The 26793-nt window shown below is 42.4% G+C and overlaps 1 protein-coding gene across 5 annotated transcripts in view; it reads right to left on the bottom strand.

The window, feature by feature from the left end:
* Positions 1 to 26793, bottom strand: part of CTNND2 (catenin delta 2) — a 907509-nt gene that overhangs the window by 350079 nt on the left and 530637 nt on the right. For all 5 annotated transcript variants that reach the window (XM_073891088.1, XM_025867463.2, XM_073891086.1 and 2 more), the window contains one exon: positions 9540 to 9734. In XM_073891088.1, the coding sequence (XP_073747189.1) occupies positions 9540 to 9734 (195 nt within the window). The remainder of the gene's footprint in view (positions 1 to 9539; positions 9735 to 26793) is intronic.

The raw sequence follows: 26793 nt of genomic DNA, 5'->3' as shown, positions 1-26793 counted from the left end.
ATAGGGAAGGTGAACAACCTGAGTAGCCATGCTGAAAAACTCTCAAGGGACCTTAGTGGAAAGAGTATCATGAGAGTTGTTTAACAAAGACACTCCCAGCAGCGAAGACTCAAGGACACTGGATTCACAGGGGAAAGCAGGGTGTGAAACAGTTTCTCAAGCGGAAACAGGAAGGCACCATCTCAATACAGAAGGAGAAAGAAAAGGTGGAGGTGAGTTTATGAATAGTGGTAGGCTCCTCTGTGTGCTTCCCTTTGGCCTGTTTGGTGTCAAGGTCATAGAATGCATTCAGTGCTTGGCTTCTACAGTTAGAGTACTGGGTTCACTTCCGGGCCTCTGGGCAATTCTTGGGATCAGATGAGTGAGTTACTGAGCTTTGTAAGCTCCAGCTTTCTGACTGGGGCAGGAAGAGAACAAAATGGCCTCATGGGATCACTATTTGCTTTAAAGACATGAGAGGCATTAAACATCTGATATGCAGAAACTGCTGAACAAAGGAGCTATTGCTACCTTTACCATTAACAATGCTGAAATCAACTAACACTAGAAGAAGAGATTGTCCACACTGTACTGGGGTGAAGACCCCTGCCCCTGGGTATTGGAGTTTAGAGCTCCTGCAAGGGCTTTTTTTCCTCCACAACCCTGTATGAGAGTGAACATGTCGTTCGCACTTCACAGATAGGAAACTGAAACAGGGAAAGATTATGTAACTCGCCTGAGTTTGCCTGTATGTAATTAGAGAAGGGATTCAAGCCCTTGTACCCTGCTTCCAGAGTGTATACTTTTAAAAAACCACCACTGTGGGGCGCCTGGGTGGCTCAGTCTTTAAGCATCTGCCTTCGGCTCAGGTCATGATCCCAGGGTCCTGGGATCCAGCCCCGCATCGGGCTCCCTGCTCGGCGGGAAGCCTGCTTCTCCCTCTCCCGCTCCCCGTTCCCTCTCTCACTGTGTCTCTCTCTGTCAAATAAATAAATAAAATCTTAAAAAAAAAAAACAACACTGTAAACTGCACCAAGCTTTAAAACTTCAAAAGGCATACCGATGAACTACTTACATGGTGAGAAAATTTAGGAGAGGCTTAAAATTAAGGGAAATGTCTACTAAAGACACAAGAAGATATGTGGGTTTATAACAGGAATTAACATGAAGATTATATTGAAAAAATTGTTAAAAATTGGTGTTAATTTACAGCATTTCTCATTAAATTGAATTTACAGGGATATGCAGAAAACTACTGAGAAAAATTCTTTACACAGAAAAATCTGAACTTTGTTCATTTCTAGAAAAATCAAAGAACACGGATACCTATAGTTATCCTAATTTTAAAGTGTTTTGAATCTTAGTTTAATCACTGATATCACTATATTAACAAAAAAGAGGGTGGATTATGAAATCTAAGATGGGTGAACAACTTCCAAAAAGATCTTATTAGACAATCATAATCGCATTTATGGCACTTGATAAGTGGCCTTTCAGACGTATCATTCCTGAATCCAGCGCTTAAACTTTTAAGTCATTCTAGTAGGATACCTGATGAGAATTTCAAAATATAAAATTAGAATTCAAATTGGTCCTGCCAAACTGAAAAAGAAAAAAAGAACAAGACCGATCAGTGAATGAAAATGACGTAAAACAGCAATACAAATGGGGAGAGAACTACCCTATATTCAAGTGCAGGTCATGGGATCATCTTGAAAATGCCCTGGGTGTTATACTTAACTAATGAATAATTGTGCATCAAGGACTAATTATGTACCATACAGTGGCTAACTGAACATAATAAATAAATAAATAAGGTTTTTAAATCTTGTTAAAAAATAAAATTATATAAAATTCCTAAAGATTTAATATGTCCTGGTATAATGTCACCACAAAAACTCTAATTATTAAAATATTAAAATGTTGTGTGTCATAAAAAAATAACCCAATTTCCTTGTCAACTGCATTATAATGAACTATTATCAGATATTAACTATGTCCATTTTTTGAGTCTTGTCATTTACAGTTACTATTCTGATGCTCTTGAAGAACGTGTTTCAGCTTCAAGGAAAGTCATGAAAAGAACTTTTGACAAATAAAGGTTTCTGATATCCTTAAGATCATGAAACTAAACTGGATAAGGATTTCTGGAACTAATGGAAAAACTGCATTCAAACAGAACAAAAATTAGTAACATGGGACCAAATAAATTCAGAATGATGATTATGGTTTTTATGACTCTTGTTTAAAACATCGCTGGTTCTCTAATGTTTGCTCTTCCAGATTTAAAAAAACTTTTTCTCTCAAGAAATCTATGATTTACAGAAATATGATAAAATATTCCTTTGTAAACAACAACAAAAGAGAAAATGTGTGAGAATCTAAACAGATCTCAGACTAGCCATCAGTAATGTAACAAGGCAATGTCTTATATTTTTTAAGTGTGGCACAGGAAAATGACTTAACATTATACATTAAATTCTCCCTTTGTGCCCTCCGTGTGGCTCATGCAAACCATGGCTGCCCATCAGTAACGGATAAGCAGATACTGGCCACATTATTAAAAACTTCCCTTTAACAGGATGTCTCCTGAATTTCTGTCTGGTTACACATTTTCTCTTAGAGCTCAGCTGACCACATCACCCACATTACAGGATGGCTCTATTCCACGGAACCTTCCCATGGCAAACACTGAGGTGGAAGGTGCTTCCTCAGCTCCTTAAACCAACCACCCCCCTCCCCCCGTCAGCTGCTCCGCAAACAGGCCCTTTTCCACTCAGTAAGCTCTTAGAGCTCAACGAACCGTGCTGCTCGTCTCTTTGGGGAAATTTTAAAAGCAGCCTCTTCGGCAGCTGACTTGATACTTCACCTGACATCTATGCTGTGCACGAAATTATCTGTTTTCTTTAGAGCTTCACAAATAAAGGTCTCCTGTACAAAGGGGGGAGAGATGTTTTATGTGTTGTATTTGCTTGAAAGAGGGGAAGAGGGATCCTTTTTAATAAATCAGGCATTCTACTTTGATCATGATGGATGGTTACATCCATTCTTTACTGACAATCAAAAAAAGAGAACAGAATAAAATATAAGAATCTGGCACATGAAGAAACTTGAGGAGGAATATAAGACAGGGTTCAACCAAAAAGAAAAAAACCCTTTTTTATTACTTATCTTTGCTTTTCTGTATATTTGTATATACAGAAATATGAAAACATAAATTACATTTATACCTGTTATATAAATACAAAATAAGCACACAATAAGCTAATTAAACAATATTTCCTCTGCAAGCTCAGAAAGTAAAGATGACTTAGGGTGACAACAAGTCCAAGAACTTGGCCATGAACTCTCTTAAAGAGAGTTGGACTCTGTTATTTTAGGAATGAGGTGCCTTTGGCACTCAATCCACGATATACCCAGCAGTATTATCTAGAATTGAATTGTAAAGATCTTCAAATTTTCTGCACTCTGCACAGGCTGATCCATGCTAAATTCAGTGGGAAAATATTCCAGGGTAAATTTAACGTAATCTTGTTGTTTTCATTTTAATTCCAGTATAGGTCACATACAGTGTTACATGAGTTTCAGGTGTACAATATAGGGATTCAACACTTCTATATGTTACTCAGAGCTCATTATTAACATAATCATTTAACTTCATCTATTATTACCTTTGTGGGGAGAGGAACTGCAGGATTTTTAGTAGCAACAGAATGATTATTATTGGTTTGGATGTTGATGTTTCTGGATTTTGCCAATGAGCTGTTTCTACTGGCAAACATGCTGTCCTCCCTCAGCTGAGCTCAATTACACTTTTTATTTACACCGTTTTAGGTGACTTGATACAAGGAAGCATCTGGAAGCTCTTCTCAGTTTTTAAGATGACACTCATCATTGGGTTCATTAAAAATTTCCAATTAGGTAATAATGTGCCCCTGACTTTCTAGACTTAAAAAAAGTTAAAAAAACAAAACAAAACAAGAGGTTATGGAAGATCTAATTTGACTTGCTCTAATGGGAAGCAATCATTTTTACAGTTTGAAGTAACAGCATTTAAGAAGTAATAAATGCTAATATTTCACGTTTTTGTGGACTCAAATGATGATTTTAATTGAAAATGTTATTTATATGTTTTGAATAGTAGTAAAATTTTATGAATATGAAGGTTCTATGAAATCCCTCTATAACCTTATTAAGTACTGGCTAGTACTGCAGAGAATTCAGTTTTTTAAAAATACTTTCTCCACATGTGCAAATATTTTCATCACTTCTTTTCCTTTCTCTGTTGCAGCATTTGTCAACCTCAAAGATATTTAGATTTTCTCCTTGCAACTTACCTTTGATAATTCATTCTGTCTTACAAGCTGACACGTTCATCACAGAAAGCTTGTGTTCTCCACTCACTCAAAAACCCATTTATCCCAAAGCGAATTCATGTGACTATCAGTATAGCAGACATTGGCCATTTTCATTAGGTTAGAAAGATGTTTTTTTTGGGGGGGGGGAAGTGCAGAGTCAAGCATTTGTGTTAATCACATGACTCCTAAGTTGACAGTTATTGGTATGTTTGAGTTTGAAATAAAAATTTGCATTACTTAGTTTCTGCTTAATAGACTTTCTCATCAGCAAACCCATGAAGATCCCATATTCCTTGTCTGGCTGTACCTCTTATTATATAAGCTCTGGTTTTGACAAGCCTTATCCCAGATGAAAGGTATGTTTTATTTAAACAGACATCCAAGTTAAAAGTGTGCCTCTTTAAATTTTCATCATGCAGGAAAGTAAAGCTTCAGACGTTGGGTGGATGTCCCATAAAAGCAGGTGGGGATAGTCGTGCCACCATCGGACTCACTGGCCCGCCTTTTCTGCTGGAGTTCACACAATGCCGCCTCCCGGCACACGGAGGGAACATTGATGGTGGCCCCCCTCCCTCATTTCCTGGCTGCACAAGAAATGAGTGGCTGTCATGTCTGGTAAGGGGATCCTCTCTGGGGAGCCCTGGGGAGCAGACACCACTGCTGATTCAGGAAGTGACCCTCTTACCTTCTCTGAGGCGGCTAGGCCTCCAGGGTCACAGTGCTGGCTTCTCTCTCAGTCCTGTTCTCGGGCATGCAGTCTTCTATTTGCCCTCTGCCTTCCTACTAAGAGCATATCTGGGCCCAGGAAGGCTAGCGGGCCATCCTCAGAGCCTGCTCCCTTCTGTTGGAACTGGGTGGGGGGAAAAGGCCCGTGGTTCTTGTCTGACAAAGGCTGGGGTGCAGGAACATGAAATGTCCGTGTGTGGGGCGGGGCAGAAGACCCTCTTCAGACCATGTTCCCTGGCCCAGCCCTGGGCAACAGAGTGCCTACTCAGCGGAATGAAATCCTCCTGATTTCCAGTGCTGAGTGGTGAACCTTGTTTGTCTGTCTCACCTTCCACGGCCTGGAGCAGGAGAGAGGGAGAAGCAGGGTTTTAGCACCCTGATTCCCTAACATGTACATGAGTGTGTAAGGATGCTTAGGTAGCTTTTTGGTTTGAGAAAGCCTAGAGGATCTTTTTGCATACCCAAAGGACCGTGGTCCTCATCGGAGTCGGTGTCTGAGATTTAAATCAGTCTTTCCAGTAAGTAACAGGGGTGAGTGGCTACTGTGGCAGCCAAGGAAACATGGAGAAGGCAGGCAGCCAGGAAGACGCATGAGGATGGCGGTAAGCTGCAGTCTGGGGGGAAAAGCCAATGAAGGCATCCCCCAGCCCCCTTTGGCGAGGAAGTTTGGAAGCTTGAACATGCCTCAGCCTCAGTGTCTACAGCTGGGTCCTGATCATCCCCATGCAGTCATCCCCCTGTGTATCTTTCAGCTCTAGAACAGTCTATCACTCAGGACAGCCTTCCTGGTGTGTGGGGTCAGGGAGACGCAGGGAAAGGTCAGCAGAAGGCCAAGCAGGGCAGGGAGAGGAGAGTGGCCATAGAGCTGAGAGCAGCGCCCAGAAACCAGAGCAGGCAGGGAGCACAGCTCCAGCACTGAGTGGCCAGGAGCGGATGTGGATGAAGCACACGCACCTACCAAGCCTCTACTTCCTGCCGAATAACAGAGGAAGGTGGCCTTGGGCCACGGTGGGGGGTGGAGGGATTACATACGGCTCAATCAGGGGTTACAGGTTATCTGGGAATGAAAAGATACTATGTGTTGTTTAGTGTTTTTATTCATACTTTGTCTTCAGCTTTATCTGGAATGTTCTAACCCTTAAGATGTTACCTTCCATTGCCAGTTAATTCTCCATATGTTCATGTCCCATTATGAAATGAGACTGAATGTGTTTGAGGACAAGGAGTAGATAGAAGGATCTTTGGATCTGCCAGTGCATCCAGCACATGGTGAGTCTTCAACCGATACTATTTGATTGACAGGATACAAAATCCACGATGAACATGGGTGGGTATGTATTTTCTTTTTAAATGATGACTTTAACAAATAGTTTCAATCAAGATGTCTGTTAAGAGCCCAGGATCCAGGGCAGGACTGCCTGTGTGTGAAGGTTTGAAGATTGGCTCCACACTTGTGTGACCTTGGGAAGATGACTGAACATCTTTGTGCCTCAGTATTCTGGAAAGTGAGCATCCTATCAGTACCTCCTTTAAGGTATGGTTCTGAGGATTTGTGAATGCATTCAAAGAATCTGGAACAAAAGCCATGCTACATGCTTTCTCTTCCTATCTCATCTGCTTGATACTATGGCACCATCTTGTAATTCCCTAATTTTTTAGGCAAGTCCTTTTGTCTTCATTGCTGAGTGTTGACTCCTCGAACAAGAGCAACTGACCTTCAATCCCCTTGGCTTACTCTCCTTGAAGTATCATCTGGAAGTGCTTGAGGGCTCAAACTGAAGGAACTCCAGCCAGTGTCCCGTTACCCAAGGGCTGAGACATGAGACTGGGTTGCTCGAACCACCTCAGCCACAGATATGAGCCAGAAGTCAGTGGCCCTTAATACTTCAAGTCTAACAGGCCCTATAGAACCCGTCCTTTCCTCCCAAGAAACTGGGGTGTTGGCTCTGGCCCCGGAAGCCAACACCCCGGGATGCGGAAGAGGACCTCCCGAATATGGGAAAGCGATCTTAGAATATTCCTTGTTATTAATTTCTAATTCTGACTTTTACTAAATATAATTTAATAATATTGCCTAATACATATATAATTTATAAGGAAAGGATATATACCCATTTTAAAGGCATTTTCTCGAACATGTGGGTTCTGACAGAGACAGTTCCTGGGATTGCAGGGTTCGCTAAGGAAGTGTCAGGATTTGAAAAAAAATAAATTAAGTGTAGAAACAGGGAGTAACCTGAGCAGGTACAGGGGAGAGAGAACCTGTGGCTTCATACTTAGGGGTTAGAGAGAGGTGGTTTCTCCCCACCTGTCATCCCATGAGACCATCCATGCACATCTGGAAATTTCCATATTACTGCATAAATCAGATTTCCTCAAAAGTGCCTCAAGTTCAAAAGGGCAGGCTGGGATGGGGTCTCGGACATCCAGATGTCACAACCTCAGCAGCTCTCTGCCAGGGCAGAGATTACTGTTACTGAGAAAACCTAGGCAAACACTTCTTCTTCTCTGACGCACTTAGGGAATGCTGCTGCCTTCCCTCATAGGAAGGATGAACCCCGTGTTCTTTCATTCGGCATGGCGGTCCGCTGACGGCTTAGGGCAAGGGTCGGCAAACTTCCAGAAAAGGCCAGAAAGTAAACACTCTCAGCTTTACCAACCATACGGTCTCTGCTACAACTACTCCTCAGCTGCTATAGCCTGGAAGCAGCTAGAAATGATACCGGGACACATGGGTGTGGCTGGATTCCAGTAACTTTATTTATAGACCCCGTAATTTGCATTTCATAGAACTTCTACATATCAGAAAATATTCTCCATCTTTTATCTATAAATCATTTAAAAACGTAATAATTATTTTTAGCTCACGAGCAGTATTCAAATAGATGGCGAGCTGGATTTGGCCCATATCTAGAGTTTGCAGACCCCAGCTTAGAGAAAACACCAATTTTGTTTTGTTTTTGTTTTAATTGGTTTTTAAAGTGGGAACATCTGCCCCTGTCTTTAACCTGACATAGAAGAATGAAGTAGTTTTTTCTTAGTGTAGATAATTTTTTACAAAAGCCCCAGAAGCTTAACAAAAGATAATTCTAAGAGCCTATGAATACAGGCCAGAGAATCAATATAATCCTTTTTGTTGTCAGTTTTTATGCAAATTACATACTGAACATCACTGAGGTTATCTTTGTCTCTTATAAGGGGTGTGTGCAAATAAAACTATCTTAGTTAGTAGTATGTGACCAACTCAACGTTAAAATAGCCCAGCCTCAGACAGGACTGGTTTCTAGCAGGCTGGTGATGAGAGAATTCTGGCAGAAGAATAAATGGGTATTCTTTTGCATCTGAACCAAGATACGTATTATTAACATTGGATGGCATTTATGATGTCAAAAAATAAAAGAAAGCATTTTGTGCCTTTCTTCTTATGATGCAGTAAAATACTGAAATGTACATATCAATAATCAACCATAAAAGCAACTTCGCTGGCCTGGATTTCAAAACGTGTAATTTAGTATCATAATGCAGTTAACAAAATTGCTATGCTCTACTTCGTGGTCTAACTGGAAGTTACCATGGTCTGAAGATGCAGGGAGACGTGTGCCAAGTTCTGGACTAGAGATTCAGTTTTCCCACGCCTGAGGCTCTGTTCGAGGTTAACACGGGTCATTTGAACTGAGGGACAGAGCTTTGCTGTGTGCAAACCAGCAGCATCATATTTTCTAAGTTTACTTAGCAATGGGAGGCTTTATAATAAGTGTAGTTCTCAACATCTTAATTATATCAATTTTGTAGTTAGATGAATGCTCTCTAGCACATTTAATCAGGACATTTGACCAGTTATTTTGCAAATGGCTACATATTCTGGAAAACACTTGCCTTTCTTCGTGCAGCCTGTGGCTGTGTTCATTTAAAAATATATATTTAACCCAGGAGAGTTCTGCGGTTGATTGAATCGTATGCAACTGTCGATATTCGACCTTTAAATAATAATTTCATCTGATTCAGCCTGATAGTGTCTATGAAGTAAATTCTCAGTTTGCCCTACAAAACATGCTTCATTTTTAGTAAATACGGTTTCCCCAAGCTTGCCAAATAGGTAGGCTATCATTAAAGAACACTTACCTGCATTAGGCACATGCCTTTTATGTCCTGTATAGTAACAGTGCTTTGTTGGGAGTGCTTATATTCATTAAATATGTGAATGATGACATACAAAAAATTAGCACTCCTTCTTTCAGTTTGCCTGTTAGACAACATAAACTTACAACCCCCATTAAACTTCTTCCATTTAAAATATCCTCAGGTAGCTAAACGAGTCGTACTTGGTTTCTCTCATTATCATCACAGACGTTCATGATAGAAGCAGGTCATAACGCTTGTGAGCAGAGAGGACACGGACACGGACGGACCTTTCACGGGGTCCCGAGCACCCCCCCCCACTACGGACAGGCCACCGAGGGGCATCTGAATACACACCTGTGCTCGTGCGGTAAGTGCCCGTGTGTGCTGGCGGCAGAGGGTCCCCCTGGCTCTGGCTGAGACTCCTCATAGGGGGCTTCTGATAGACACGGTCCTCATAGATGGGGTCGATGTGGTGCTCTGGGGACTGCAGAGCCCGCAGCTCCGGGCCCAGGTGGCCGTGCTGGCTGCTATACGAGGCCCGGGACCCAGCTGAAAGAAATTAACAGGCGACACTGAGCCCCGATCGACATCCAAACAGAACTTGCTTTATCAAAGCCATATTTGAATTTGTTTTTTTGGGTTTTTTTTTTTTTTGCCCATAAATGTTGAAATCTGCAGAAAATCAAATGAATAACATGAAATGGCAGCAATATGTCAAGCTAATCGGCTTATCGGCATCACCCAGCTGCCTTGCTCAGCTCCCAGACCTGATCTCCCTATAAGGATGATAATGATTCTGAGATAAATCCACCCAGCACAGGGCCAGCGAGACATCGTTTTTCTCGGCCTAACGAACGTGGCTGGCTTCCTCACTAAAGGAATTGGGCAGACAAGTCAGACCTAAAAACCTCTTAGTATCCCAGAGTCCTTGCACCTTAAAGTTTGCAACAGAAATGATTATTTAAAATGATTAGCAAATGAATAAACCATGATGGCAAGCCATCTTGATGTTGTTCCTGAAAAGTGAAGCAGAATTCCTTCTTGTCAGCAGTTTCTTCCTGGACAATGAATGAACTGAAATGTTCGGACTTCCAATGGCCTAAATCCCCGAGATAAGCAGATTTTAAAGAAACAGACGTTCGAGTTACATTTTCTTTTACCCTCCTCCAAACTGAAGCACCTGCACTTAGTTTACCCTCCTCTGAAAAAGGTACAAATGGCTGTCACTAGCTGGTTTAATTTGTAAGTTGAGGCTACGCATCCCCTGCCTAGTAGTAGTTGTGAATCCTTATTTGTGTCATTTTGTTGCATTGTATGGGGAGAGGTGTTGCTTTGAAGCAATGCTGTGGACCAGGAAGCCTCTGCTGACATGAGCAAAGAGCATTCTGTGAGGGCTAAGAGGCTGGCCTGATACACAGACAAGAAGACGCTGATTGAGAAGTGGTATTTCACACGAGGCATAGATAGAATCACAGGAGCCGAAGTGCCAGGAGAATCATCTGCACCAAGGCAGCTGGGGTGGAGGACCCCGAGGGACCAGCAAGGAGAGATGGTTATCTAACGACGGTGAGTGGAGAACACACACAGGAACACAATGCGGCGAACAGCTGATGCTAGGAGAGACCCTTCAGCTAAGTCTTCAATGCTGAGACTCACATGGCATGCTGGGATTTAACTGTCAGCTGTCTTGAATGGCCCGAATTCGGAGCTCTCCATTCTAGTCTAAAGCAACAAGCCTTTGGGATAACCTGATTTTGGTGGTGTTTGTGGGTAGTTCTCTCTCTGTCTGCTGGTCCAAGGCTCTCCCTGGTGGTCATGCTAGAGCTAAATTCTTCAATGCTCAGTGACTGCCCTGCTTCCTCGGGATCATGTGACCCCAAGGATTTTAATACTCTGACCTAGAATCTCTGAGGAAAAACCCATTCGAAAGTTCTGAAATTGCTGGCAGATAAATCCATTTTACCAATATATTTTACATAGGTTGTTTTCAATTTAAATAAACAAAACAGAGCATTTCTGAATGACTGAGACAGTCATTGGGAATTCTATGAATTCAGCATTAATAAAAATTACTGAATGTTTTGAGGAAAGGGAAGGAATAGAGCAAGCAAGTTCCTTACTTCCCTTTCCTAGTAATTAAATAAGTTCTGATTTAGACAGCATTCAGATGAATGATAGATTCAAAATAACTGTTTTGCATAATTACGTTCATCGCATCTGATTTATCAAATGCCAACATCACACTGAATATTATCTCATGTTCATATTTTCCAGGAATATATTTAAGTACGGTATGCCTTGAGTTCCTGCTGTCAATTCTTCCTTCTTCTGGAGGCTTTGATAATATTGCCAAAGACTTAAAAGTGTAAAAGCAAGGAGACAGTCATTATATCCAAATCTTATAGAGTTAAATGAGAGTTTTCCATCACTGGTAGATTTAGAGTTGTAACTTTATCACCATTCCTTGGCCCTAAGTCTCTAAAAACACCCAAAACAAGCAATAAGAGGACCCGATGATCTTCTGAAGGGTGACGTGATCTGAGGGCCATGTGAAAATCTTCTGTTACAAGCATTAACTGTACATGAGGAAATCTGTCCTAGCACCATGAATCAGACATTAATGACCAAGGGCCCTAGGCAAGGAGCAAGAATCTTAAAGTCTACCTTAGTGTTGCTTGGATGATTGTTGCAAGATCGCAGGAATGAAGTCCAAAAGGGAAAGAAAGATGGAAATGTCCAAGAAGGGGTGTGATCCTTTTTAGAAAGGGATATAGCATAAATTGAACCTACAAATTAAAGCTAACAAACATCTGCTAATCCAGGAGGAAGCCAGCAAGAGATCTGCAGGGAGCCTTGACACCAGAGATGATCATGGAGCTGAAAGGGCTTGTCTCATTCCCCCACACCACACCACACCACACCACACCTTCCTTGGGTCAGAGTCCGGCAGGCACCGTTTTCATTCTGACCCGCAATATGAAACATTTATCACTTCTAGACTGATGTGCAAATAAATTTCTACATGCTGAATTTTATATGTGTTGTTTCTATGCACCAGTTAGTCCTTATTAATCAACAGATTCATCCATTCAACACATATTTGCTGGGTGTCTGGGCAACTTCAAGATGTTGAGGACACCAGGGTGCTTAAGACAAATGAGGTCCCTGGCCTTGAAAATAAGTCATCCCATTCAAGTAAGTACAGGGGATAAAGGTACTGAAGAAAAGTGAGGTAGGGTAAGGGGAGAGCAGACAAAGTGCCGGTGGGGGAATACTGTTTTGAAAAGGTGGTCAAGAAAGTTCTTTTTGCTTATCTGGCATTTCGGCAGAAAACTTCATAAGGCCAGAGAAAGAGCCATACTGGAGGAAGATCTGTGTGTTTCTCAGAGGAACCAGCAGTATGAGCAAAGGCCCTCTGTAGGAGATTCATTTCATGATATTTATAGAAGTGATTTTATTAGTACCTACTTAATCCATATTGTCTTTAAAAAGAAACACAGTGTATGGACGCTTTGTGAGTTCAGACGACAACTGGTTGTAAGAACTGAACAGATTTTCTTTTTAACTCAAAATTTCACAATCCCAGCAACCACATTTTTATCAATGGGAGTTGGAATATTCAATGGAAGATCACACCTAAGAAGCTCATGACTGCAAACCGAAGATTCACCTTCAGATTCTTCCTTCCTTCTTCCCCAAGTATCTGGGGAAAACTCTTTGAAAGGCTGATTCCTGGACACAACCCCAAAAGATTCAGACTTGATCCCTCTGAGCAGGGAGAAGCAATTTGTGTTTAACAGGCAACACCTCACCTTGTGATTCTAACTGCAGAGATCACACTGAGAGACCTCTGTTTGAGATAAAATAGGGAGACAGGAGATAGGCATGTTTAAAAGAAAGAGATAAATAGCTAATGTGTTGTGCAACATTCAATTTGTCATTTCTTGCTTTCTTCAAATAATATAATTTACTATCAGATTATGCTGATTACTTTACCAGACAGAATGGAAGAAGTTCATTCTGGTTTTCATTGGGATCCATTTGTGTTCTTTTATTTCTATACTATCTAATTTATGCCCCTTTAATGTGAATTCACTTGCTTTTGCAAAGAAATAAATATTTGCGTGTTTTCATTTGGCTATATTAATACTAGGTTCTTAAGGACATACTGCCATCGACATACTGCCATTGATCTGTTCTCTTCAAATCCGGGAGCCAGCTTCAGACGCTCACCGGCAAAGAAGTGGAAGGAGAAAATGAAGACCTAAATGACGCAAAGGTCAGTTGGCCAGAGCAAACTGACTCAACGTGCGTGTGAACAGGAGACAGAGACAAGTGTTTTCATTTCTGACATAATGAACTGTGTTCAGAAGAAGAGCTATGAACTTCCCGTGCTATGAAGAAAAGTCCAGAGTAAAATCTTTGGCATTCAGGTTTCTTAAAAATTGTGACTTTAGTTCATACATCGATGTTTCTTAGTGAAACTACATCTCAGAAGGGTAGAATAGAACTTCCAAAGAGAACAGTGGTTTCTGGAATGGGAACAGATTTTCCCCTCGCAAATTCCCACTGTACCTTTTCCGTCGCCGAATACTGATTTCGGAGGTCTGATCCCTGCTGATACACTGACATCCCTGAGAAACGTGGCCAGGAGGCTTGGCCCATGCAGGTAGAAACCCTGGGCTCCCTGAGTTTATGGCCTTGGAAGAGTTATTCTGTGGATTTTGAACCTCTTAAAAATTCTGGCTTGATATTTGTCATTATGAAACTCAAGAGGAAAAAATGATACCAACAAATAAGCACTTTTAGAAATAAAAAGTAATTTTGGTTAACAATACCGTATCGTAAGTGTGTGCTAAGTAAATTGCTGAAAGATACAATATTACATCTTTGATCTAAGGAATACCTTGCCATAATAAAGATTTACTTGTTTAATTCTTGGTTTTTGCTTTTGACTCAAATCAAAATTCCAAAACTTACTCCCTACCTCTATGCTAATTCACAAGTTAATTTAAGTATTTAAAGGACCCCCGAAAGACTTCCTATGGATCTTGAGTTAAGTCCATGTGCTAAATTTCATTTGCAAATGATCATTAATTCGCTGAATTAGTTTGACATCTTATCTTAAGTTGTTGTAAATGTTAAAATATATGAACACATTTCCTATACAGGCTATGAGCCATATTTCAGACAGACGTTTGGAAGGGAGACTATTAATTCGTACAAATGAATGATAAAATCTGCATTGGAGCTTAATAATTTCAATGTACGAGGGCCATCTGATGATATAAGTTGATTCTGCGAAAAGTCTGTTTTGGAAAGCTTTGGAAAATGCCCTCCTGTTTCATCGACTTCATAAGTCCTAGATTTTCATATATTATGGAAACTTTGCTGCTATCACAAATAAGTTAAACGCTCATGCAGTTTCTGACAAGGTACAAAACACAGGATTTGTTCCTGTCACTCTATGATGAGCTTTCCAATACAACTTAATGTAATTATGAAACCTCACCACACCTTTTACCAAATACTGTAATCTACTGAGACTCCAATACTTTGCGCGGAGAATAACTTAAAAGTGAAAATCACTTGGCCAGGAAGCAGCAATACATGTGCCCATGGGATCTGGTCCCCTATAATAGCAGGTGTCCCTCATTCTTGGATTTTCTCTCTAACCACGAGCATTTCTTCCCAAGCTGTGACAAAAACAGGCTTCTTTTGTCCAATTCCTTTTGTGACAGGCAGGTGTATGGAGAGTAGCGAGACAGCGGTCACGGGGTGTAATGAGTAATATCTGATATCTTCGCCTTCTTAGGATGGCCCGTTTCTGTTTATTTGCAGTTGCGGGTTCTGTGTCTGCCGTGAAGAGGATGGTGTACTAGGGCAAAACTCACACCCAACCCCAAGTTAAAGAAGAGCCTGCGGAAACACACTTGTCTAGGATGGGACCGGTACTAGTGAAACACACTAGCTGAACAGGGTGGTTTGGCACCTGTCCTTGTTGTTGGCTTTTGATTTATTTCAGGGTAGATAAAGAGTAGCTCCAAATGAACTAGCCACGTATTTCAGGGCTTCTCCAAACACCAACGGCATGAGTCCCCCGATTAAAATTTTGGTTCTAACTCAGCAGGTGTGGGGGAGGGCCTGAGGTTTTGCATTTTTATTATAAGTTCTCTGGCAATGTTGGCGTTGCTGGTCTGCAGACCATCCTTCGAGAAGCCAGGGCGTACTGGTTTAGCTACAGACACGTATCTTGGTGGCTAGAGGACTTCAACTGTGGCATCCTTCTGGAGACAGACATATGGATTCCTTATTCTCTCCCTGCCTTATGAAGCAAGCATGAGTGCCTCAGCACAGGTGCAGGCTGAAGGTGTAGTCAGATGCTGATGGGGCCTCAGTGGGCACCCTGGAACCTGGCTTCCGAGCATGACTGTGCTGGCCACCACATACGGGCATCGCACCGGCCGCCTTGGGTTGCCTTGGCCTAGGGGTCAGGCTTCCCCACGTGGACTGCCGCAGAGTGACTGATCTTGGCTCTAGGTGGCCAAGGCCCAGATCCTAAGGGACCTGTAAAAGCCTTTGTGAGCAGGCTAGCTTCTTAGGGGAAAAAAACGCATCTTTCCTGTAGAGGGCAGACGTTTTGGATCTGGGTGGACTGGAATGTGTTTGCTGCTATTGTTAGGCTTCCTGATGGGTTCTGGGGAAGCACGGGTCTACGGTCCCTGCACTGCCACAGTGCACACCTATGCAAGGGTTCTGCTCGGGGCTTCTCAACCCTGGAAGGACATACGCGGCGTTCACCTGGAAGCCTTTTTAACAGTACTGAGGCTGGGGATCCACTCCAGACTACTGAATTAGGACCTGAGTGGATGGGCCCAGGGGACAGAAGAGCTCAAACACTCCCCAGGTGTCTCTAAAAAGGGATCTAGGTCTAGCTGGTAGATCTGGGGCCAGATTTGGGGTCTTGAGGAGTGCATGTCAAGGTGTGGTTCTCAGCAGAACACCTAAGGCTGGAGATTTAAAACATTCATAGAAATACCCATTCTTGAATGGGGGGGGAGGGAGTAATTCCTCTTGGAGGAAGGTGCAGTTTCTGAACTTTGCAGGAAGGCAGCAGTACCTTTGAGAATAGGAGGGGTATACAAGACAGTTGGTGTTCCAGCGGGGGAATGCACTGCAGTTAACCTCCTGGTGGGAAATACTCCCCCTCCAAGTTCACAGACCGTAGACACGCATAGACTGCAGGGCATTCCCTGCCTCTCCCATTCCTCTCGCTTCTGTGGGTCTCCAGAAAATGTCTTTGGGTTGGATGCAGTGTGATTTCCGGGAAGGGACATTGGGGCTGGAGGTTGCCTGATTTTCTATCTCAGGTGAGGCTGGGGTCCTTGCAGTGACAATCACATGTCCTGTGAACACTCAGGAGTCTTTCTGAAAATAACTTCACTGTAACCACAACCATCCAAAGAAGAGACAGTCCCAAAGAAGCTGATAGAATGACTCCCAGAAACACTCGGCCCGGACACCTCACGTCCTTCTCAGCTGACACAGAGCAGATAAGAAATTAGCAGGGGTGAATTGTGAATTGTAATATCTTTGTACAGAAGGGTGACATAATTTGACTTCAGACTTGTAATTAAAGTCTTCTGACATTAACTTGTAAACAAGTTTAATCTGTGAATGTTAATTTTACCCAGGAGGGGTCTCCTGTTTAAAATTTGCGTCTAACCCCGTCTCCGCCCTGAGAGCAGGTTTTGGCAGCCGTGTTCTGGGTGGAACGGACCAGGAGCCAGGCTCACCACTATCTATTGTCCTAATTAACTAGTGATGCAGAGCAATCTATGATTTGGTGCTTTATTAATTAGTCACTTACCAGAGTTTTTAATGGCCAGTCTCATATTCACATAGATACTCTTCTCTATCAACAAGGCAGATAAAATTCAATGAGTGTCATTTTATTTCTCGACAGCTGCTTCTCAATACCCCATCAGTGCAATACACGAATAGTACATCTGTGGTCTGGCTTCAGGACCTAATTACTATGGATAATTATGGATATTTCCATGGAAAGAAGCCAGGACAAGGTGCTCCTGGCCCATCTTTTTTTGTTGAGATGCAAAGCAGGACAGACAAATTTTGGCTTCAAAAGACCCAAAGTCTTGAGGACTGAAGCTGAGTTTTCATTTTTTGCTGTATGTGTCCATCGAAGGGCACAGGCAGAATTCTCAATGTACAGACAAGGAGAAAGGCTTTATCAGACAAAAGTGGGCTTAAGTAGTTTTCTTCACTAAGTGGTTTAAATATTTTGCAATCTACATGAACTAAGATGTTTTGCATCTCAGCATCTCGAACACAGGTCTTTTTTTTTTTTTAATCAGATTGTATTAGCTATACCATAGATAGGCTGTACAAATTCCTTTCCAGAAATTATTTAGCTTTTATAATGCAAAGTTAAAATGTATTCTCCCTGTATCATTCTCCTACTCCTTTATATATCTTACTAACACCCACAGAGAGGCTCTGTTGATAATTTCAGAAGAAGATAGCATTGATTTTCAACCTAACTTATGGGGGGGAATGCAAGTAAACTGCTTCACAGATTACTCATGCTCTACATTTACATTTTATAAATTCCTTCTATCAACACTTTATTAAATTTCCATCATTTTACTCGACATAATATTTGGCATGTAAAAAAAGAGTCTGAGAAGAGACATTATGTTGTGTACTAAACAGTTTTGAGGAGGATTAAAATTTTTCCTTGATTCTTTTCTGGTTAAAGGCTTTAAAGAAGTGTGTTTGTGTGTTTTAGAATCCAATTAGTAACTACGTTATATCTGCATAATTATCACTGGAATACCAGTTACATTTATTAAAACATTAATCCTCTCATACAAAGCACCTCTGACGAGACCTATGCATACTTATAATTCCCCCACCCCATTTTTCATCCATTCTCTGTATCCAAAGAAGTTACTACTAAACCACCAATTTGTATGGCTCGGTAGTGATGTAGGTAATGCTTTTCCAGTACAGAAATCGATCTGTGTTGACTCGTTTAGTGCAAAACAAATACTACATATTTGCTAGAAGGCTGTCAAGGTGACAGGGGCTGTTTGTGGTCATGTCAACAATGACCAACTACTTGGCTCAGCCATGGAGGGGACTGTAGCATTATATGCTTCTAAGCAGCCAAGTGTAAAGACCTGACTGAGTACCCGTGTGTGTGTGTGTGTGTGTGTGTGTGTGTGTGTGTGTGTGTGTGTCTTTTCTTCATTCTAAAGAGAAATGTATATAGACTTCCCTTTTCTGCATCAATTATTAAAGGGAAGCCTATCTTAATAAGGGAGATTTTGACTTTATTGCATTGTCAGTCCATTCTAGGGGAGCTCAAAGACTGAAGTCAGGAAATGCAGACATCATTTGAGGTTCAGTATGAGCATGGGACCTCTGCGACAGCATAGCACCTGTGTGCCCAGGCACCATCTAGGAAGCCCAACAGGAGCAATCAATGCTATTAGATCTATTTGAAGATGTTTACATAGCAAGCTGAAATTTGAGGGACCACTAAAGTCCACTCAGCCAAAATAATTAATGGTTTTCTTTGGGTTCCCTTTGCTGCCACGTCCCTACCTGCAGGATCCTGGGCAGATCCTCAGTATACAGACCCCACAGAATAGGCATTATCTGTTTTTTATGCTCTCTTCTCTAGAACTACACACAAAGAACTGCCAGCTCTATAGGTAAGCCTGAGACATTCCATGGACTGCTGTCCATGCCTCTGTGAATGCTGCAAGCCCAGCCTAAAAAAATACAGGAAGCCACTTTCTAAAGAACTGGGAAACTGAGAGGTGAGGAAGCAGACACTTTATCTTACAGATGTTCAATATGCATTGAAACTCAGAGGTGAGGAAGCAGACACTTTATCTTACAGATGTTCAACATGCATTGAACTGAGTCTTTCTGGCAGCTACTGGTAGGTTTTTAATGGTTCACTCATTCCGAGGAGAACCTGCTCTCTCTCTCTCTGTGTTCCTCTCTCTATGCTAAGGATGATTTCCGGTTATCAATGGGATGTAACACTTGCACCCGTAACTAGCTCTACAGAGGTCAGTCGGAAATATCTGTTGAAGGGTTCCTGGCTGGCTCAGTCAGTAGCGTATGAGGCTCTTGATCTTGGGGTTGTTAAGTTCGAGCCCCATGTTGGGTGTAGAGATTACTTAAAACTAAAATCTTGAAAAATGCAGTTGTTGAATACCTACTAGAAGAGGCTTGGTGAGGAGTTCTGAAATATGCAGGGGTCTCATTAGATTCCTTCAGGGAGCCCATATGCCTGCTATTCAAGGGCTCTGCCTGGATTGCAAGATAATTCAAGATATTTTCTGCATATATATATGTGTATATATAAAACACATACATACATATTACACGTATACGTACGTATACAAGTGTATGTATAGTCATTTTTGTCATTTATAATATGTAAGACACAATAATCAAAAACTGTATGTATTATAACATATATATATGAAGTAAATATATAGCAAATTTTTTAAAACTACAAAACGCACCCTGGTTAAATACAGTGGCAGGAGGGATATGGATGTAGCCTTGGTTGCAAATTGACTGCATTTTGAGAGATTTTAAGTTACTAATTATTTAAGGTTATTTGTACATCTACTAAAAGAGTTGGTCTCCACATAATCCCTGTTGCTTAGATAACAAGAAAATAAATATTTAAAAGCATCATATTTATGAAGCTGTCAGTGAACAATCACCGCTGAGCTGATGCTCACAAGTAAAGTGAGTGGCCAGCACAGAGGTCCGTTTGCTCAAATTAATCAACACCTGTGACCTAAAAGGAGTAATCAATAAAAACCAACCCAGGAATATTTTACCTCCAATGCCCTGCCTGAGGAGCAGGGGAAACCCACACCCCCGGTCGGACATCAGCCAGGCTTTCCCCACTGCTGAGTGCTGGGGACCCGGCCAGGAAAATACAGTCGGCATGGCCGACAGCCCAGAAACGCAAGCATGAATGGTACACCTGTAGTCTGGCTTCTAGACCCAATTCCTGTGTGTGTGCATCTCCACGTCTTTCCTCGCATTCGGTCATTTCCTTCCCTGATGGCATATTACAGCTAAAAGCAGTTTCCCGGTAAACACCTGTTTCTCCTTGCCACCTATCCGATCTGCAGCACTGAGGAACCAAAACGGATTCTCAGGGTTCAGGACCAGCAAAACATCTGGCTGCACATGACCCCTGGTTCTCAAAGAGGGGAAAGACAACTGCCCGTGAGTTGGTTCATTTAGGGAGCGGAGTGGGGAGCAGAACTGGTCCCATTTTAATCCACTTCTCTTCAAACTTCCCGCACACCCTCACCCTACCTCCAAGCAATGTCTCAAATATTCACGTGCAGGCTTCTGGGATCCTTGACCCCAAGCGAAAGGAAGCTTACAGGGCCTTCCAGAGAATTTATGCTTTCAAAAAATGTCTCATGACCCCTTACTTAAAAAAAAAAGTGAGGAACGCCTGGGTGGCTCAATCAGTGAAGCGTCTGCCTTTGGCTCAGGTCATGATCTCAGGGTCCTGGGATCAAGCAGGGAGCCTGCTCCTCCCTCTGCCCCTCCCTCTGCTCGGGCTCTCTCTCTCTCAAATAAATGAAGTTTTTTCTGTGGAAAGAGCTGAGATGCCCTTCAACAGATGAATGGATAAAGATGAGGTCCATATATACAATGGAATATTACTCAGCCATCAGAAAGGATGAATACCCAACTTTTACATCAACATGGATGGGACTGGAGGAGATTAGGCTAAGTGAAATAAGTCAAGCAGTTATCATATGGTTTCACTTATTTGTAGAACATAAGGAATAGTATGGAGGACATTAGGAGAAGGAAGGGAAAAATGAAGCGGTGGGGGGAATCGGAGGGAGAGATGAACCGTGAGAGATGATGGACTCTGAGAAACAAACTGAGGGTTTTAGAGGGGAGGGGGGTGGGGGGATGGGTTAGCCTGGTGATGGGTATTAAGGAGGGCACGTATTTCATGGAGCGTGGGGTGTTATACGCAAACAATGAATCATGGATCACTACATCAAAAACTAATGATGTACTGTATGGTGACTAACATAACATAATAAAATAAAATTAAAAAATAAAGTTTTTTAAATAATAATAAAATTTTATTTCAAAAAGTGGGATAGGGGCGCCTGGGTGGCTCAGTCGTTAAGCGTCTGCCTTCGGCTCAGGTCATGATCCCAGGGTCCTGGGATCGCGCCCCACATCAGGCTCCCTGCTCCGTGGGAAGCCTCTTCTCCCTCTCCTGCTCCCCCTGCTTGTGTTCCCTCTCTTGCTGTGTCTCTCTCTGTCAAATAAATGAATAAAATCTTTAAAAAAAAGTGGGATAAAGAAATCCTTCTCAGCAAAGCTGTTACTAGCTCCCCAGTGCCTCCCCAATGTGCTCATACCTCCTCAGAGTGAATTCAGGAGAGCAGACCCTGGATAATGTGCAATCAGCATGCCTCAGTGCCCCAAGCTTGTCCTTAAAGCCACCAGGACTCATGGCACCCCTGGGCGGCTAATTCATAACTAATATGGAACCCGACCCTCCCAAGCTATACACCTCTTCTCCTGTTTGCACCTGTCACCGGAGTGTTTTGTTAAACCCAACCTCAAATGCTGCCTCCACCAAGAACTCTTTCCTGATCTTCCCATCTGGATGTGCCTTCCCGTTTGGGATGATCCAGACCTTGGGCCTCTCTCATAGCACATATCACAACTACATAGTATTATAAGCCACTTGGGAACTAATGTCACTCCCACCCTCCTTCCAGTCCAACAAGACCCCTGGAGTTATCACTTCCATCTTATTTATATCTGGCATTCCAGCAGAGCTTGGTTGATGCCATGATTCTGCACGGTAACAAAAGTTCTAATTCACTGAGCCCGTTTAAGGTGGGCATGGTAATAGAAAATGGATAGGAAGGATCTCCATCTTATATGATCTTTGTAATGTCTTGTATAATTGTCACAGTATTGTTATCCCCACTACAGGATACACAATCTCAGAGAAGGCCCATTTTGTTCCCCAAACAGGCCAAGCATGATTTCACCTCAGGGTCTTTCCGCTGGCTGGTCCCTCTGCCTGGGTCATTCTTCCCCAGATAGGCACATGGCTTCCTACCTCCTTGCTTCAAGTGTTTGCTTAGTAAACACCCTATCTATGGAGATAGGAGAGTTTCCTGGCTGCCCCACCCTCTGACATCCCTACTCTTTCTCCCCACGGCTCTTCTTACTATAGAATATCCTACCCGTATTAGACCATACCTCCAAGAGGACAGGGGCTTTGGCCTCTATTGTTTACAGGTATGTGTCCACCACCTAGAAGAACACCCAGCACAGAACAGGTGCTCAGTGAAGACTTGCTGAGTAGAACTCAACTGTCTAAGGTAACTGAGCAAGTAACTGATGGAACCAACCAATAACAGATGCACCCACACCTGTCTGACCTCAACCATTCTCTTGAACATTGCCTTCTGTATTTGTGGAACCCAAAGCAATGTAAGAACAATTCTTTTTTCCTCAGCTACAATTAAGCTCATTATTCTTAACTCATTCTTTTACTTCTTCAGCCCTTAGATATTAAAATTACCCAGACTCCTGGGGACTTAGGCCAACATTCACGTCTGTCACCATTTATGTGGTGGGTCCCACCTTTCTTTGTTTGCTGGCTTACTGTCCAGCTATCTTTTTTCCCCCCGAGACTTCTCTGCACCATCCTGCTGGTCAGTATACACTGTTTCCTGGGTACCATGTTTTCCTCCTGTTTTATGCCCTTACTCACCTGGGACACATCCACTGAGTGCTGTAACCTAGGAAAGGGGGTGTAGGAAATCCATTTTGTCAGAACTAGCAAGACTGAAGATATTTGATTCTGCCTTTATATGGATAATTTGGCTAGGTATAGATTTAGGTTAAAAATAACTTTCCCGGGGCACCTGGGTGGCTCAGTTGTTAAGCGTCTGCCTTCGGCTCAGGTCATGACCTCAGGGTCCTGGGATCGAGCCCCGCATCGGGCTCCTTGCTCCACGGGAAGCCTGCGTCTCCCTCTCCCACTCCCCCTGCTTGTGTTCCCTCTCTGGCTGTGTCTCTTTCTGTCAAATAAATAAAATCTTAAAAAAAAAAAAAAAACTTTCCCCCAGAACTTTAAGCACATCAGCTGATTGTTCGTCCCCCTCCCCTGCCCCCACTATTGCTACTGCAAATCAGGAGGCATCTGTTTTATTTATCTCCAGTGGCCTGAGGGTCTTTATGTTGGTGCTTTGAAATTTCACGGTGAGGAATGGGGACATGTCCTATTCTGAGCATGGGGCATTTCCTATGAAGGTGCAAGTCCTCCAGCCCTGAGGAATTGTAGTATTACTTCTTCGGTAGCTTGCTTCCCTCCATTCTCTTTCTTGGACTCCGAAAATGTGCTACATCTCTTGGATGTATCTTGTACGCACTATTACTGCATTACTCTGAGTTTCTCTCCCCTTCCTTACACGGCTGCCATGTGAGTACTCGAGTTCCTTGACTACTTCCCACTCGTTCTATCAGGTTTTTTATTTGGGTAGTGATAGTTCTACAGCCTATAAAGATTCTCCTGTTCTTTGATCCTCTCATGTATCATGCAGTTCTTATTTAATAAACACAAGATCTTCTTAAATCCTTCTCAGTACTGATTCTAAAGTTTTTCCTTGTTTCCTTTAATCTCTTTTATTCTGTACATTATGTGTTTCTTCTGAGAGACAGTTCATTTTTCTATTTTTTTTCATGCCACTAATTCTCCCCAATTCCTCAGTAATCCCTACTAATTTATCATATTTGAGAAAGAAAAACCTGGCATTCGTTTCTCCCACTACAACATAAATGGAAGTATTTCCCACTAAATAACCCTCAGTTAGAATTTATGACGGTGAGGGTAGGGCATATGCGCTGGCATTCTTCCTTGAGGATGAGAGGCTGAAGGGCAGCCTAGCCCTGTTCCAGCATACCACCCACATGCCTGTGTGATACAAATTTTGTCCAGGCCACCGGCAGCCAAACCAGAGTCTAACTTTCTCAGCTTGTCCAGTTTCTTCAGGAGACCACTCCTGCTCTTCACCTTGGAGTAAGCACAGGCCACAGGGTCGCCATCTTGGTAGCCAAGAGGGTATGTGAGTGGGAGGAAGAAGCTGACCTGAAGTTGTGCCAAGCACTGACTTCCAAAGAATCCCTCCGTCTTTAGCTCCATTTCTCTCCCCAGACCCCAGCTCAACCCTGATAACTGAGCCTGTCCAAGAATTCACCGAAGACTGCCAGTCCACCTCCGCCGTGCTGACAGAACAGATTCTTGGGAGAAAATTCTATGTTTTAATTGCTCATCACTCCTATCTATTTTGCTTTCTAGAAAATTCATGGCTTGTTTTTGACGAGACCCACCTGCTGGCCTCTGTGTTCTTGTCTCTTTGATGGCTCACCCGTTGTAATTCTGTACCTTATTTTTCTGAGGATCTGGAGAGAGGGGAGGCAAATGCATGGACAGAGTATGCCATCTTGAACCATTGTCTAAGACACATTCTCATATTTTTAATTTATATTTTCCTAGTTAAATTAAAGCATGATTGAAATATAAGTGTCAGTGATACTGGAAAGGCTTTGATAGAATTCTACGCAAAGTTTTCCCTTTCCTACAAAGGTACAAAAAGGACCTGTTTGCCCCATTTTAACTAGCAAGGCTGCCATGCGGTAGGAAGGGAAGGGGAGGTATTAGTTTCTGTGGATCAACACAAAAGACATCAGGTAGGCCTTCTGGGCCACCTAGCATTCCAAACATTTAGTTCCAGACCCAGCCACTGACTTACTGTAATGGGATGTTACAATGACAGTCTCCCGGATGTGAGTTTGGCATGGACATAGACAAAGGATGTCTGATCACCATTTCTGTGCATCTTGGGCTCTGGGAAGATGGAGGCAGGGGTCACCAAGGACAAAGGAAGTTTGCTGAGGACATTTTAGTCTCTGTGCTCTTGGAGGGAAAGCCTGGAGATGGTGGGCTTCCATGGGACCACTTGGACTTGAGTCCCCTGCTTGTAAAATGAGGGTCCAGAATTCTAGAGGCCAAATGGCTGACAGAACAATCACTTTGTTGGTGGAAGTAGGGGAGGGACATTGGGTGCAGGATGCCAGAATGCAGCACGCAGGAGAGAGACTCTATTATATGCTGATCTAGAACATAGCCTGGACCGGGACTGAGTGCTGAGAGCAAGAGCTTCTGAGGAAGAGGCTGGACCTGAGAGGCGTGGCCAGCAGGGAATGCCATGGAACTTCAGAGGCTGGGGAGGAGACCCCAGGGAGGCCTAGCTCCAAAACGCTACCCGGAAATGTTGGTTGAAAAATCAGCCTTCACTGCCTTTGAAAGAAGATTAAAGTGTTGATTGGTATCACAGGCTGATCACATTCGAATTAGTGAATCTGAACTAGAAATTTTTGCTTTACTTAAGGGTGAGCAGAAGGTTCACAAAAACTGATTGAGTGTCCACTGGCAGGGGAAGATCACCTTCGGGAAAGGTGATTGAAAGGAACAGCAGCAGCCAATGGACAGATGTCGTGTTGCATTCAGCCCACATCCCCAGTGTTGTGTGTTAAACAAACTCGCTCATTATTTGAGTAGAGTTCATGTTTCCTTTGAGAACCCGACAGTGGAGGCTGCAAAGCTTTTATATGGCATTAGGTGGGGCTTCTTTCTTTCTTATAACAGGTGCACCTGGAATCATTAAAAAGTCAAAGAATGGAGTTGAAATCACCAAATATGCGGAATTGGGGATTTCTAGTATGTGATACACTCTAAATACTGAGTTTAAGTCCACTTGGCAGCGGTTAAAGAGGAACATGCCTTGACAAAATTCTTGTCCATATGAAGCCAATTTTGGCTGTAACTATTGGTTAAGAATCTGCCTTTAATTCATTTCATTTTTGCCTCAAAATAAGCTTCTGATGTTTGACTTAACTTTAATACCTATTTACAACTCAGATTTCTCCTCTTAATAGGATTAATTTTGCTCTAAAGCAGAAAATGGAAGGATCATGCTGTTCCCTTTACAAAAGTGAATAAAAAATAGGTACTGGTAAAGTCATATTCAATAGGATTACTGACACATTTTTGACATATTTTTGCTTCTTCAAAATCACTAGTTACTTCAATAAATTAAAAACTGGGACTGTATTTCTATATTCTTGGTGTTTTTCTTCATTAACAGAAAACATACTGCCTCTGTCCCAATACCATGTATGTTTAAGAGGATAGAGAAGCTGGATTCAAAGTGATCTTGGTTCAAATCACATCCCCTTCACTTAGCCAAGTAACTCTGGGCAAGTAACTTCTCACCGAGAAGCCTCAGTTTCCAAATCTGTAGGATGCGGCAAAAATCACACCTACCTCGTTAAGTTGTTGGAAACTACATGAGATACAGTTGGCAAAGTGTCTGGCACAATGCCTGGCATATAGCAAATGCTTTACACTGCAGTACGGGGTTCTTTAAAACTTAATTTTATTCATCATGCACAAAATGAATAAATTTAACTTTTA

This window comes from Callorhinus ursinus, unplaced genomic scaffold (assembly GCF_003265705.2).
Source record: "Callorhinus ursinus isolate GAN/ISIS: 27379988/994484 unplaced genomic scaffold, GSC_fseal_2.0 scaffold3, whole genome shotgun sequence".
Lineage (NCBI taxonomy): Eukaryota > Metazoa > Chordata > Mammalia > Carnivora > Otariidae > Callorhinus > Callorhinus ursinus.
This window is presented reverse-complemented; position numbering and strand designations above follow the sequence as displayed.